The sequence below is a fragment of the Gopherus evgoodei genome, chromosome 15, assembly GCF_007399415.2.
Source record: "Gopherus evgoodei ecotype Sinaloan lineage chromosome 15, rGopEvg1_v1.p, whole genome shotgun sequence".
In the NCBI taxonomy this organism is placed as follows: Eukaryota; Metazoa; Chordata; order Testudines; family Testudinidae; genus Gopherus; species Gopherus evgoodei.
In genome coordinates this window covers 17,685,383-17,702,180 of record NC_044336.1, presented here as the reverse complement: position 1 = coordinate 17,702,180, position 16,798 = coordinate 17,685,383, and the positions used below count along the sequence as shown (strand labels likewise).

The 16,798-nt window shown below is 41.2% G+C and overlaps 1 protein-coding gene across 5 annotated transcripts in view; it reads left to right on the top strand.

The window, feature by feature from the left end:
- Positions 1-16,798, top strand: part of CA10 (carbonic anhydrase 10) — a 316,228-nt gene that overhangs the window by 44,775 nt on the left and 254,655 nt on the right. For all 5 annotated transcript variants that reach the window (XM_030534700.1, XM_030534698.1, XM_030534702.1 and 2 more), the window contains one exon: positions 5,452-5,526. In XM_030534700.1, coding sequence (XP_030390560.1) covers positions 5,452-5,526 — 75 coding nt within the window. The remainder of the gene's footprint in view (positions 1-5,451; positions 5,527-16,798) is intronic.

Below are 16,798 nucleotides of genomic sequence, written 5' to 3'. Positions count from 1 at the left end.
GGGAAACAGGAATGTAGCACTTTGGATTGCATCTGCAAATGGCATTTACAGATGACAGTGCTAGTGCTAGCAGCGCTCTTGGGAAAATACTTCTGTGCATGGTCTGTTCCTAGGGCCAAGTAGTCTCTTCTAATTGCCAGTAGCTTTTATGGTGGACTCACAGATTCAGTGATGCTTCCCGGGAGGGGGGGGGGAGTTCTAACAGTTCTGTACAATATACTGATTTAAGTATTTTGAATTGAGTCATCAGATCTGTGAGCAGATCAGAAATGAAAACTAGATTTTTAACTTTCCTCACAAATAGTCTCCTTCTAAACTTTTTCCCACTTCATCATTTTATAGTGTAGGTAATACCACAAAGAAGCTATGCTCAAAGTGTGTAATACAATCCTACAGTGGATAAAACAGACACAATTATTAATTACAGTAATCTGAAATTTAGATAGAAAATCAGTTTAAATTTTGCTTTCATCAGTGAGCACTGAGGAGGAAATCTATTAACACCTTATCACATGGCTTCAGCTAGCTCAGTATGTTGCATCAAAGGTACTGGGCTTCAAGCAGACAGCTCAAACATGACCTCATCCAATTCTTAAATTGGGCACGTTCTGCGGAGTTGCCTAAGGATATAGTCTATATGGCTTGAACTCAGTGTAATGAACTAAGGTTGGGAAAGGGGAATAACTTAGTCCATAATTTCAGTACTTCAATTTAATTTAATAAAATTGAGCATTTATTATGTAAGTACGAGACAGGGATTGCACAAGGGATATTTTGTATTGCTGCGATGGTGGTCACATCCGTATTCCCCACTGTTAAAAGATGGCTTTTTTTGTTTGGAGGAGTTGGAAAGTTGATTGAATGATGTTTTGACCAAAGTACGGCTAATAATTAACAATTAGGGTGGATGGAGGAATTCCTGGAAATAAAATATCGATATGGCAGAAGTATAAACTAGTGGCCAGAACTGTGCCAAGCTTTGTCATTCCAGACAGTCTCATCTTCTTTCATCTCCTTCCTTTATTCTTAAACCCATCTTGGACTTGTATGTTAATTTCATGTATCCATAATTTGAATGTGTGGATTGATTCCTTTGAACTGTGCCGTTTTTTATTTTGTTTTTTAATGTTTTCACATAATGTATGTATGCAGTATGTGTGCCCATGAATAAATAAAAATAGGTGTGTGTGTGTGTGTGTGTGTGTGTGTGTGTGTGTATATATATATATATATATATATATATATATATATATATATATATATTGTATATAGTCCTTCAATAAATTATCAGCAGGTAAGTATGCCCAGTGGTCTGTGATGGGATGTTAGATAGGGTGAGATCCTGAGTTACTACAGAGAATTCTTTCCTGGGTACTGGCTAGTGAGTCTTGGCCACATGCTCAGGGTTTAACTGATCGCCATATTTGGGGTCGGGAAGGAATTTTTCTCCAGGGCAGATTGGCAGAGGCCCTGGAGGTTTTTCACCTTCCTCTGTAGCATGGGGCACGGGTCACTTGCTGGAGGATTCTCTGCACTTTGAGGTCTTCAAACCACACTTTGAGGGCTTCAATAACTCAGACATAGGTTAGGGGTTTGTTACAGGAGTGGGTGGGTGAGATTCTGTGGCCTGCATTGTGCAGGAGGTCAGACTAGATGATCATAATGGTCCCTTCTGACCTTAAAGTCTATGTGTCTATAAATAGTGCAAAATTGGGGGATGGAACCTCGGACCATCAGTGGCAACACTTTTAATTATGAGTAAGTAACAGTCCTTTATCTTTCATAAGGGCCAGCCACTGGGGCGAGACATGATCACATGCATTTAAGCAGTGTATGAAATTAAGTGCCTAATTACTATGGCAATGGCAATGGAAACATAGAAATACCTAAAAAAAGTAAAAATAAAACCCAGTTGTCTCGTTTAGGTGACACAGCAGTGTAGGAGTTGCAATAAAGTATAGGGAGTTGTACATTTCCGTTATTCCTTCAAGTGGATTAAAAGAGGCATGCTGAGGGAATTTTGCTATTTGCAGCATCATGTCGGCTACAGATGTAAAAAGCCTCATTCCTTGGACATAATCTCTAAACTATAAAGTCAGATCTGTTCCTGTGCAGCGTAAGGCCATCATGTCAGATGGGCATGACTATAGGTAGCATAGAGACCACATACTGGGTGTGCATCAGGTGTAAGTATCACAGATAGGATTCCCAGCAAGGAGTGCCCGTATGCTGGTTCATCTTTATTTTACAGTCCTGTGTTTACGGCACAGTTCCATTACTAATTCAGCTTTGGGTGTGATTAAATTCCAAAAATAAAGAACAGATTCCTTATTTATCAAATAAGACCTTCGGCTTCATGCTGATTCGCACGTTGGGTTAGGAGGGAAGGGTTTTGGAACACTTCCCACCCCACCGCCCCTTCATTCTGTGAAATGAAGGCTTCATGAGTCTGTTTTTTTCCATTCCGTTGCAAGTCCCTGTAGGATCTGTCAAAATAGGTCTCTGGCACCAGGGCTTACTTGAGCTGCACAGCGGAGTGCAAAGTCGTGTTCAGTGACTCTGCACAATTTTTGCATGATGTTTTGCCTGAACTGGTATTAAATGTTGAGGTTTCAGGATTCAAGGAAGAACATGGCGCTGGGGATTGTCTCCCTAGCTGCCCTCTGACAGCAACACCGCTGTCTTCCACCTGATTTCCTCAGTGGCTGCAGACTGCCATAATACAACAATGGCCCCAGCAGTGCTCTTGCCTTATCTCGGATGTTTTAAATGGCCGTGATACGGTATCTCCACGTACTTAGCTTCCTTAACTACTTTTTATACGTGTAATTTTCATGTGTACTGAACTGATAAAGATCTGATATCTCTGGAATGCATGAAGTGATGCCAGGTCATGCCCTTCTACAGTAGCTGAAACAGTTGCACAGACATTCAATTATTTAGTACAAAGCCTTGATAAGCTAGTTTTCTTGTTCATTTCACACAGCTGAGAATGATGGCTTTCCATGCTAATGCAGAAAAGTTTAAAAGGATGGCAAATATCTTACTTTTTCTGGTATTAGTTTTATGAAATGGAAGGGAGGATATGACATGGCACAACAGAATCAGTGTGTTTGTGGTACATTAGTTTTATGGTATTGATGAGTCTATTAAACAATTATTCTTCCCCACCTCTCCTCCCCTCCCGCCCCCCGGATGGTCTGAAATAGATCACCACGTACAATTTTGGAGTTGGCTATAAAATGGGTAAGATTGGTGGTTTCTCTGTTCTATGTACATATTTTGGTTATAATAAATAATTTGCATTTATATAGTGCCCTTCAACCCAAAAATCTTTGAGAGGGGTGTATGTGTGTGTAATCACTTCATCCATTACTGAAATTCAACCACCTATGGGCAACTGTGTATAATAATGCTACAGTGACACTTCAGCGTCATTTTAAACTGCAGTGGGATTTTAAATAAGCAGAACAATTCCTAGATTTGATTTGGAACTTCCTCCACTCTTGCTGAAGCATCATGGAATTTTTAATAATGGTCAATACCATGCTATTAGATCTTCTCCGAAAGGCATTATCAATAGCAGTTCTCAGAACCCCTTAGTAATAATGGGGAGAACTGTTCTGTGCTGACTTGGAGGCAAGAACATCTCCTAATGGACCGTGTCTCTAGCTTCTTGTAGGTGCTGTGAATTTATGGAGGTCTTCATCCAAATAGTCACGTAGCTTGACCATAGTGAGGCATCTGTCCTGCAATCTGATATACATAGCTCAGAACCCTGTGCCTATATGGACCTCCGCTTCAGATCTTCTGGAATACACAGGCATAGGGGTTGTCCTGTACAGATCAGACTGCAGGATCAGGGATAACATTTATGATCTGAATACAGATAGTGCCTGCCCCAATGAGCTCACAAGTGTACTGTCATTGTCTATATGTATATACAGTGCCTAACACAATGAAGCCCCACCTGGTTTGAGGTCACTCAAATAGAGATGTTGAATTCAACATCGACAGAGATGTTGAATAATGATGATCTATAAAATGTAAAGAGTGCCCAGTGGAATAGCAATTCCAGTTAAATGTTTCCTGTCTTATTGACACAGCCCCAGTACTGAAAGCACCCTGGGTCCCCACACAACTCCTATGCTATCATGGCTGTGCGTTGGTTTCTCATAACCAGAAGGTTTCTGTCTTTGTCAGTATCATTAACTGAGTTCAGTTTTACTCTTGTTTCTGTTGTTTGCAATTAGTCACTTAAATCGTCAAGAGAAACCAAATAAATACTGCTTATATGACTGACAGAACAATGTGTAACGATCCTCATGTTCTATCCTTTTTAGTCAGATTGTTATGACCTTTTTGTAATTTTTAATCAACAAAGGTACTGCCATTAGATTCTTGGAATTTTCTCAGGGATAATTGAGATTCTTGTATAAAACAGCTGATCTCAAGATGAAATTATAACAGAAAGCTGCTAACTCCAGCATTTCTTTGTGACTGCATGTTTACTTTTCAGAAGTTGTCACTCACAGTGCAACGGCTTCAGAAAAACTATATACAGCAAAATGTAAGCTAGTGGTACGCTGGATAGCTGAGGTTTCCATAATACTCTGAGCATATGAAAATACTTAAGGTCAGAAACATGTAAATGTTTGGCTTCAACTTTTGGAAACCTATGGAAATGAAGTGCAAGTTTGTTTTCTGTACCTGTCCATGCAGTTTGGACATTTTCTTTTTTAGTTGAGAGGCTTCACACTGTGGTGATAAATTTTGGTGCAATTCTAATTTGCTTTAAGACTAAGGAGTAATGGGCTTGTGATTAAGACACTGAACTAGGGCTCAGGAGGTTTCAGTTCCTGGCTCTGCCACACAGTTACACTGTGACTTCAGACCAACCACTAAAGCCAAAGTTTTCACACATGGCTGCCTCAATTGCAGCTCCTAAATGCATACTTAGACAGCTAATTACAAGCGGCCTGATTTTCAGAAGTGTTGAACATGCATAAATCCCATTGAACTCCGCTGGACCTGCCACACACACTGCTTCCCTCCAGCCCAGAAGAGGCTGCATTTTGGTGGTTCTGTATGAAGCAATACACGTGTGTGAAACACTTTGAAATTCTTTAAGATGTAATATTGTAATGAACTAGATAGAGTAGTGTGGATGTGTGTATATATAAAATTCATCAGTTGTGTTCAATAGACTCAGTGTTGCTAACAGAGATCCTCTGTTAGCTTAGATGGTAGGGATCTGAACAGGACAATCTGAGTTTTAGCTGCTGCCATGGAGTGCTGAGTGTCCATCATATGCAGCATAATGGCTGCTGTAGTGTCTTAGATCACTATAGATTTGTGATTTTTTTTTGTTTGTTTTTTTTTGTTTTGAAATTGCTTGTATTATTGAGGTTTTCTTAATGTTTTATGATTTCTTTGGTTCTTTCCTTCTAGCTCAACAGAATTCACCAAAAATCCATGAGGGCTGGTGGGCCTATAAAGAAGTGGTCCAGGGAAGCTTTGTTCCAGGTAAGTGCAATTTTAAAGTCCTAGCTTTTAATATATGGTTTTGTTTTTACATTAAACAGTGCACAAATACATCTGTACACACCAAGGCATTAGAGTGAATGATGTGAAGGTTTTATTGGTGCATCAGCTGAAGAACATTGCTCTCTTCTTCAGCAGCAGGTGCACAGTTCCTGATGCCATTGTTATCTCTTGGTGGTGACTGTGCACAGTTCCTGATACCGTTGTTATCTCTTGGTGGTGACTATTCTCATGCGACTTATCCCAAAATTCACATTCAGCTCATTTGTGACGAAAAGAAGGGACTGGTAAGTCTGACTGTAAATTGGCTAAATTTAGCTTATGGATACGAGACTGTGTTAGGCAAAGCAATTTCTACACACCTAATAATAAACTAACAAAAACAAAGTGAGGAAAACATAACCGTAACATGTAAGCGTCTAGTATTTTATTATGCAAGCATCTTTTATTTCAGTAAAGAGAGAATAATGTGGAAAAGGAATGTGTAGTAAGGCAGTTCCGTGAAGTGATTACATTAGTTATTAGTAAACAATCAATGTGAGTGTAGAACAGGCTAGATGGATCTAAGCAAGCAGCACCTTGGGAATATAGGCAAAAGTAGAATTCAAATCAATTGAGTCCAAGTATAAGCAAAACATAAAAGTAACCCAGAAACACAAAGGTACAGGATAGTCAGAATAACGGGATACGGCTTCAGTGGAGGCCCCAGTGATAAGATACCGTAAGTAGCTTAAGCTTAAAGATGAGAATTTTTCTTTCTCCTAACTTTGTTATTTATGTAGAAATACATACGACATGTTGTTGTGGGCTGTTCAGTGGTTGACATGTGCATGATAACTAGGTGGGAAGGTAAGAGTGAAAATTGCAGGATATATCTCTGTTAACAAGTGAGACAATTTTAACCTGTATTTGACGCAACGACCTCGGGAAATGTTTACCTCAAAACAGCTAGAACTCCCTGTAATGACTGGCGCTTAACTAATGATGCTGCTGATGGAACAGTCTGACCATGTGCTGCTTCTCTAGTTGTTAGTTAAGTAGGACTGGAGACTTAAGAATAAGGTAAGATAAATGGTTCATGGAGCAGAGGTGTTCGTTATGGTCTGGTTCTTTAACCTCCTGCTATCACCATGGACAAATGTATGAAGTAGATGTCTAAAATGCCAGCCGTTACCATTATTATTACTATATTTATTTTAAGTGTCTGGTTTTTTTTTAATATGATTGAAATATATGTCTGCCCACATTTTTTCTGATGGAATCAGGTCTCAGCAGGGACAGTGTTTTATGTCACTATCACAGGACCAAAACTTCCTCATATACCTTTTCTCAGAGAGTTAGAAAATCTGGGGTTGTGCTAGGCTTGTTTTTTCTTTTTCGCAAGAATCTGCACTTGATCGGGTATTAGATTTCTCCATTGTTACGGCAACAGCTGTGATTTGAGGATCAGATTAGAAATAACATCTCAAGGGTGCTAAATTAGCTTGATGTAAGTGATAGTATAAATGAAACACAACCTATTAAACCAGGGATTTATGGACATGAAATCCATGCACCGTACAAAGAGCAGCATCTGCAGATTTTAAACTTAATTACATACTGATGTGATGTAAAGCACCTTCTCAGAGTTCTTGGAAGTTTTTTTCTGGACCGTCAAATACCTGGAACTATACTGTTATGCATACTCAGATGCTAAGGTCAGTAATGGAAAACAACTTTGGAAGTTATAACAGCCTGTATTCAGCAGAGAACTTCAACTTTGCTTTCCCTACTATGCAGATTGCCTAGCAGGTCCATAATATATCTAGGATGGTTCTCTTCCCAGTAGGTATGCGGGAATCGTTAAGAATGAGACTCTGCCATTCTGTACTTTCTAAGCATTCCAGGTTAGCTTCTCTGAATTGAAATAGTTTAATTGCTAATAAACTAATTCATGTATAGAAGCCAATTTGATCTGATGCCAAATAATGCTGTTACACACCGGTGAGGTTTCAGTCTTTAAGAGCTCAAAATATCTAATCCAGAGAGCCTTCCAAATACCCATTGCCGAATCAGGAGGAGATGGCCATAGCTGGAGACATAAAGAGTTAAGACCTGCCAGAACAGCATGGAGAGAGACCTGTGTCTGGAAGTCTTGGCCTATTTAACATATCCCCTAAATATTCAAAGAACGTTGAATATTGAACTTAACGAAGAATATGTCACCAGAAAAAATAAATTTGTCCCAGAAACACAAATATGAACTGTTACGTTTAATGGCTCATTGAAATAGCATGCTGGAAAGTAAAGCAGCACAGATCACTTAGGTGCACTGGTTATGGAGAGGCTGTCAGGTTTCTTCCTGAAACTTGACACCTCTGACAAGGTCAGGCTGCAAAATCGTATTGGGGGTTCCAGAAAAAAAGGCTGGGATCAAATTTTCAAATGTGTCCAAATTCCATTTTCCAAAGTGACTTATGATCCTAAATCCCATTGAAAAATCAATGGGATTTAAGTTCCTAAGTGTCTAAGTGGCTTTCGAACATGGCAGACTTAGGCTGCTCTGTCACTTAGTATCTCTTGAAAATGTTACCTGGCATCATACTTTGTCACATACTGTATTTATTATTAACCAGCATCAGTCAGAAATATCCAGGTAATTATATCCATGATTTCAAATGTTGATGTCTAAAAATGGGCTTTTTAAATGCATATTTAGGTGCCTGATTTGAAATTAGAGGCCTGATTTTCAGATGCACTACACTGAAAAACTTTGCCTCTGATATCTATTTAGGGACCTAAATATGCATTTAGGAGACTAACATGAAACCACTCAAGTTAGAATATTCTGGTCCTAGATGTTTCAATGTGGATATTCTGTTTCAGATGTGGACGTAATTACCTGGATGTCTCTGACTGATGCTGGTTAATAATAAATGCAGTATGTGACAAAGTATGATGCCGGGTAACATTTTCAAGAGATACAAAGTGACAGAGCAGCCTAAGTCCGCCATGTTTCAGATGTGTTTAAGTAGAACCCTGTTTTAGTATGGTAGATAGTCTGCATTCATGCTCCAGCTCTTACACAGTTTTATCTTTGGTGAGAATTTTTTAAAATTGAACCATATTTTATAATCCATTTTTGGTGTTGCTTAAGAGGATTACAGACCATCCCACAGAAGGCAACTTTTTTTTCCCCTCCACTAAAAACAAAAAATCAGTTGGGATTTAAAAAAAAAAGCAAACAAAATAGAAAGCAAGAAATGCTCTGAAATTTAACTTATTTCAAGAACTAAAGAATGTGCAGGAATGCAGACGTAGAGGAGACTTTTTTCTTTATACCTGGGGTATTTGCATAATAATCCACATTATGCATTTTTGATTGATGTTACGTGCTGGAAAGAGTCACGAATGCAAAGTAAACTTTGTAACATACGTTTATTGTAAACACACTCATGATAATATTTGTGGTTTGGTTTTGCAGCTATTATGAATTCATCCCACAGCACTAAAATAGCACAAGCAACTCTGGTTTAGCAGAAACTCTGACTATCTTTGAGCCAAATCCTGCCCCATCTCCTTCAGTCCAGATCCAGAAGGCTGTAAGCACAGCAGAACCTTTATGCTACCCTGTGTGTGTGGTGCATGGATTCTGCTCACTCTCTGGTCTCCACTGCAGCTTTCTCACAGCACTGTGCAAAAGGGTTTGGGTAAGGATGAGCCACAGAGTAGGTCAGCTTCAGTGACTATGGGTTTGTGATTGTGATGATTCACTTGCCAAAATCCCTGCCTTGTGCTGCAGCTTCTATTAGATTATGAGGGCTGTACTAATAGCACTGGTGCTTTTTTTTTTTTTTTTTTTTTAAACCAGTTGGAGGGTTCTTTGCAGAGTTATGTTGCACAGTGGTTAGGAAACTAGCCTAGGACAAGGGACACCTGGGTTTGAGACCCTGCTCTGCCAGTCTTCCTGTGTGACATAGAACTAGTCACTTAATCTCTCCATGCCTCAACTTCTCCATCTGTACAATGGGGACAATAGCACTCGTACATCACAGAGATGTTGTGAGGATAAATGCACTAAAGACTGTAAGGAACTCAGATAATACAGAAATGTGGGCCATATAAGTACTTTAGATATCTAGAAGATACATGGACTTTGCTTGGGAATCCAGGATCTAGCCCGTTCTGGAAAAGAAGGTAATAACAGAATATTGGCAGTTTTCCTCCTTTTTCGAGGACCTAGATACATTTAAAAAAAAATTCTCTTCTTCAGTTACCAGTTTCTCCATTGCTGTCTCTCTAGAATTACGCTCTGCTTGAACACAATGTTCAGGACCACTGTTACCTTTATATGGGGGTAGGAAAAAGTCCATGTAGCTGCCTGCCAGTGAGCTTTGCTTACGTGCCATGTTCTTTTCCTTTCTTATGCTGTACTGCAGTTTAGGTGGCAACACAGGTGTATGAATGTGTGCCATTACATTTAACACCAAACTGCACAAAGTCTGTCGCTATTATACTGTATGTGTCAAATGGCATCTTTGGAAAAGCTAGTTAATTTGGTTTTGTGAGTCTTGAAGACTTCACTTCAGATCACTTGGTAATGAGACACTTTTTTCCTTCTCAATTTTGTAAGAAAAATTTGTCAACAAGTGATCTTTTCAGAGAAGGGGCATGTGTAGAGGTGAGAATGAGAGTAAATGTTCTAGTGCTCATGAAAATGCAACTGCTCTTCAAAATATCAGTGAAAGCAAATACGCTCTGGGCAGATATCTGTTGCCAGTGCACACCCTTAGTCCTAGCCCAGAATTATATCATCTGATTTTTTTTCTGAGGAAAAAATTCATGTTCAAAACAGACATCTGGGCATTTCTAATTGGCCCTGGTGACAGGGGATAGTCTCTTGTTTAGAGTAGAAGGGTGTAAAAATTGTGGATTTCTCCATAGTGCATTCATTTAAAAACACTATCTGACTGAGCCAACACATATCAACAATTGTGTCTGCAACCGTGCTTTAGTTGCTTCATTCATAAATTGATGTTAGTTTGTAAACGGTATTTACATAGAACACAGGGTTGGGTCTGTGGTGGCAGTGGCAAGAGCTCACACATCTTCTTATATGATGGTGATAGTGGGAAAGCCTGAAGGCGTGTTTGTTTATAGAGCTGTCTGGTGGTTAGTTGTGAAAATTTGAACTACAGGTCATGTGACTGCTCAGTGGCACCACCATCAAATAAACGGTGCTCACCATCAGCAAACAGGCCAGATGGGATTGTAATTGGCCATGTGGGGAAACTTTCAAGTGGAATTTTTGGGATGTTACCTCTGATTTAAAAATTGGATTTGGAGATAGAATTTGAGTATTCTGGGTTTTACTAAAAATAGATTTCCTACATGCACCACCTCATCCAGGTACAAGGTTTGCAGTTAAAAGAGCCAGTGGCTGCACAGTGAGATCTGAAATATCACTGTTTTCCTCTATAATTACAATAAGGAATGAACATAATTTCTGAGGTTCCACTTCATGGTCACTAATAAAGTGTTGACTTTTTAATAGCAACCACTATATCTGTTCTCTTTTGTGAGAATTATGTTAAATGGGGGAGGAGAGACTTCTGTGGGAGCTTTTCTTGTACAAGGGCTGCAAAATAAGGCCCTGTGGCTTTTTCTTTGTAATGGATGGATGCAGCAGAGTCAGAGTGGTTTTTTTGAGCCATTTCAGGATACCTTGTTCCTCACTGAATTATTGGAGAATTAATTTTCTTTATTTACAAGACAGCACAGCAGGCAGTGCAGACTGAAATTCTTTTTTCAGACATCTGCAAGAAGCAATCAGACCAGACTACCATTCTTGGGTGAAATTCCTAGCTGCAATAACTTAAGTAGAAATATCGACTAGATATCTGTAGGTTATATGTGATTAGGCTAGTCCACAAAGAGGTAAATAGATAGTTTCCTAAATTCATTATTTGTAGAGATCAGAGGCTATTTTTTGGCTCTCTGTCTCCTGGTGCAAGTGTAAAACCCAGTCTGCTTCACCATTGGTTGGGACGTTAATTCAGTATATGACCTCACACAGGCTCCAGCCTACCAAGTAAAGAAGGTATCCATTCATCTTGATTACCAATGGTAGAAATAACTTGAGCAAACTTATTTTTGAGCATTGTTTTACTGTAGAAGAGAACTTTACTTGCTTCTACAGTAAAATATCAGTGCTGACGTTACTCATGGGTAATGCCAGCACTGATACTAGATTCCTGAGAGATGGTAGAACTATGGCCTGTTGCTTCTCTGCACCATTCAGCAAAGCTACACTCAGACCAACGGTGGAACTTTGGACATGTGTCTTGTTGGCTCTTGCTGGCATTGTGCTTGCCTGAGGTATAGTGTCCCATTGGAACATTGGGACTCCGCTTTGTTCTCTGCTATGGACTCTGGTACTGTACAGCAATTGAGCCTTGCATATTTTTCTGCAAAGAGAGTGTCCACCGACCCTTATTCCTGAGTCATCTCTATATAGAGAAAACATCATCTGGTGGTTAAAACACAAGACTGGGTTGGAAGATCTGGGTCTTTCGCTTCACTGTGCCACTGACTTACTCTGTTTCTCTTGGGGAAAGTTTTCTTCATGCTTCAGCTTCCTGTCTGTGAAAGGGATATTGGTTACCTGTCTTGTGGTGGAAGTTGTGAGGTGTGAAGCACTTTGAGATACTCAGAGAGGAAAAGGTGCACAAAGTTGGTAATTATTTCCCAGGGAAAGGTTAAAAATTGTTAGTCCTGGGCCCAGTTTCCAAAGCCCTACTTACAGCCATCCTAGTGCATCCATGTGTTCTGTGTTCAGACAGCCAGTCTAAGTGTTTTTGATTTCGCCTTTGGAAACTTTATTTTACAGTATTCTTGAGTTGCCAATGAATGTCTTTATATAGATGTGTGAAACTGACCCCTGTGTCAAGGTACAACTTGAGGCCCATGTCTCACTTAAGCCTTGTCTTGATTAATTGAACCACAATGCTAGATCTGAAAAACCCACACACTTTCCGAAAGGGTGAACATGGTGCTTATGCCGGCCTGTTCTCTAAAGGCTGCATTTCATCGCCAGAAGCAACCATTAGATCATCTAGTCTGACCACCTGCATAATGCAGGCCATAGAATTCCTTACAGTTGTCATGTGATGAGCCTGCTTCTGTTTGGCGATAGCATATCTGCCAGAAAGACATCCAGTCTTTATTTGAAGCCTTCAAGAAGTGGAGAGTGTTCACTTTCTCATGCATTTGTTGTCAGTACAAACAAGTGCTCTCTGATCAACAGTAGTGTTTGAAATAATCTGCACATGCTCTTCAGAATTAAGAAGATTGAGAAGTTTTGAAGAATTAATCATCCTGACTGCCACTTACATACATAATTATTTAGTGGAACGTTAATAGTGCTATTTTTTAGAAGCTGATATAATGGAACACTCTGTGATGCAGTACAGTTTCTGGAAATCATTCACTTATCATTTGGTGCTTTGGGTAATATGTATAAATAATCTTTCAGTTTTGCTTGTCACTTAAAGGCAGCTTGGAGGAACTGAATTTTACAGCAAACGTTTGTGGGGTTTTTTTGTAACTAATTCTTCAGTCACAAACAACAGGACTGGGGAGGAAATCCAAGCCAATTTGTTTTAAAAAGAAAATGATCCACACGGAGATAAATGCACATTTGTAATAAGTGAAAAATCAGCAAGCCATTTTCAAAAGAATTATGGTCACAGTTCCTTATTTCAGAGCAGTACAGAACAAGAGGAGACTTTTGAAGGGGAAAGGAAATTAAGTGTGAGATGGCATGTTGCAGGCTCAGTTCTAACCTTAGATATGAAGGTGGTTCTTTTATATCTTCTTAAAGAGCTAAACCAAAAATTCAGATCTTAATCAAGGATGCCAAAATGCAATCCTCCTTATGTGAGCCATCCCACTGCCCTTGGTGACATTCAAGTTATAAAATTCTGCAGGATTGGGAACTGGGAACAAACCTTTCATAAAGTGTCCAGACTCAGAGATTTGATTCAACCTGCTCACAGATGAGGGTCCCCCACAAATGTCAGACTCATACCTAAACTTTCCCAAGTTTTGGAGCTTCTGGATCTGAGGGTTTGTTCAAGGCCTGTTTCTCATTTTAAATTCACTATTGTACATGCATGAGCAAGTGCTGTTGTATGGGATGCACTTTGGGCCACATACATGGTTAATACATCATCTAACTAAACTGAGGCCTGGTCTTCACTAGTTTATTTCGGAAATAACCGAGTTATCTTAAAAAAAAAAAAAAAAAAAAAAAAAAAAAAAGATTCTGTCCACACGACCAAACCGTTTTTCAGTTTAAAGGACTCTTTAATCCAATTTCTGTACGCCAGCTTGGCAAGGGGAGTAACGCTTAAATTGAGATCGCAATCCCAGGTTAAAGGTATTGTGGATGCAATTCAACGTTATTGGCCTCCGTGAGCTATCCCAGAATGCTCCCTTATAACCATTCTGGACAACACTCTCAACTCCGATGCACTAATCAGGTGGGCAGGAAAAGGCCAGGAACTTTTGAATTTCGTTTCCTGTTTGGTCACCATCAGCACAGGTGACCATCAGCAAAGTCCACCATCACAGGCAACCATGCAGATTCCACCATCACAAGAGCTCACACAGTCCTGGATTCGCAGATGAGCTCCAGCATAGTTCGAATGGGAGGTAATGGATCACATTGCATGTTGGGGAGATAAGTCTGTTATGGCAGAACTACGTTCCAAAAAAAGGAACGCAAATACGTATGCTAAAATCTCCAGGGCGATGACGGAAAGAGGCTACTCCAGGGACACAGAGCAGTGTCATACAAAAATCAAGGAGCTCAGGCAAGCGTACCAAAAAGCCGGGGAGGCAAATGGTGCTCTGGGTCACAGCCCCATACATTCTGCTTCTACCATGAGCTCCATGCAATTACAGGGGGTGACGCCACCACTACCCCACCACTGTCCGTGAACACCTGCAAGGGGAGAGTAGCATGCAGCAAGGAGGAAGAGTAATTGGAGAATGAAGAGGAGGAGGACAGTGCACAGGCAGCAAGTGGGGAATCTGTTTTCCCCTCAGCCAGGAACTATGCTTAACAATGGAGCCAATAGCCTCCCCCATTCCCAAGATGGGCTCCCGGACCATGACCCTGGAGAAGGTACTTCTGGTGAGTGAGAGCCTGATTGGAGCCACATGGTGGGAGGCACGGGGGAAACCCAGCCGCGCTGGGCTGTTCACATATAGTTTAAAGGGCTCATCCCTGCTCAGAGCATCATCAGAGCCACGTGGTAGGTTTTGGGGGTGGGGGTGGGAGTTGAGTGTTGTGTGAAGTAATCATCCCAGAAAGCCCGCAGGCCTTGCTTTATGGCAAACCCACCAGTCATTGCTTGCTATGGGAAAGGGGGCCCAGTGGTTTGAAAGCATTGAAATGAATGTAGAAGAAACACAACTCCACATGCCCCTAGGCTGCCTGCAAACTGAATTCTGTTGCCTGGCCATGTGTGATGGTTTACTCACACCAAAGTGTCCCCTTTTGTTCTCTGAAATGTCTTTTAAAATACTACCCTCCCTTTTTCTCCTCCTGTAGGTGCAAATGTTTCGACGCTGCCCCTATCTACTCCATTCCAGAGGCTGGTCCAGATTAGAAGGCAGAAAAAACAAACTTGGGACAACATTTGCCGAGCTCATGCAGTCCTCCCACACTGATAGGGCCCAGCTGAATGCGTGGAGGCAAACAATTGCAGAGTCCTGTAAAGCATTACAGGAACATGAAGAGAGGAGGGACACACATGGTGAGAGCAGGCAGGACGCATGGTGAGAGCAGGCTATGATCAAGCTCATGGGGGAGCAAACTGACCTGCTCCACTGTATGGCGGATCAAATGCGGGAAAGGCAGCAAGACCACAGACTGCCGCTGTAGCCCCTGTATAATCAAACTCCCTCCTCCCCAAGTTGCATAGCCTCCTCACCCAGACACCCAAGAACACGAGGGGAGAGGCTATGGGGACACATACAATCAACCCCAGAGGATCGCCCAAGCACCAGAAAGGTGGCACATGCAGACTTTTGATTTTGTTTCTTGCCTTGTCCTTCCCTGCTTCTCCACCCCCTGAACCCAAACCCTCTCCCCTAGTCTGCATTCTGATTTCTCTCAATGTGTTGGGCAACAAATAATAAAGAACAGTTTTAAAACAATTCAGACTTAATTTCCTTTCATATATATAGAGGGAGGGTAACTTCAAGAGAAACAAACACAACTGTCACACCTCACCCTGGCCAGTCATGAAACTGGTTTTCAAAGCTTTTCTGATACACAGTGCACCCTGCTGTGCTCTTCTAATGGCCCTGTTGTCTGGCTGTGCGAAATTGGCCACCAGGCGAGTTGCCTCAACCTCCCACCCCGCCATAAATGTCTCCCCCTTACTTTCACAGATATTGTGGAGCACACAAGAAGCAGCAGTTACAGTTGGAATATTGGTTGTGCTGAGATCTAACCGAGTCAGTAAACTGCACCAGCGCGCTTTCAAACACCCAGAAGCACATTCCACCACCATTCTGCACTTGCTCAGCCTATAGTTGAACTGCTCCTTACTACTGTCCAGGGTGCCTGTATACGGCTTCATGAGCCATGACATTAAGGGATAGGCTGGGTCCCTGAGGATTAGGATAGGCATTTCAACATCCCCAACAGTAATTTTCTGGTCTGGGAAGTAAGTCGCTTCCTGCAGCTATTGAAAGAGACCAGAGTTCCTGAAGATGTGAGCATCATGCACCTTTCCTGGCCATCCCACGTTGATGTCGGTGAAACGTTCCTTGTGATCCACCAGTGCGTGCAGCACCATGGGAAAGTACCCCTTGCAGTTTATGTACTGGCCACCCCGGTGTGCCAGGGCCACAATAGGGATATGCATTCCAACTCTTGCCCCGCTGCAGTTAGGGAACCCCAGCGCATTAAAACCATCCACAGTGGTCTGCACATTTCCAAAAGTCACTACCCTTGATAGCAGCTGGTCAATGATTGCGTTGGCTACTTGCAGAACAGCAGCCCCACAGCAGTAGGTTTGCCAGCTCCAAAATTATTCCCTATTGACCGGTAGCTGTTGGGCATTGCAAGCTTCCACAATGCTATCGCCACTCGCTTCTCAACTGTGAGGGCGTCTCTCATTTTGGTGTCTTTGCGCTTCAAGGCAGGGGACAGCAAGTCACAAAGTTCCATGAAAATGGCCCTATGCATACGAAAGTT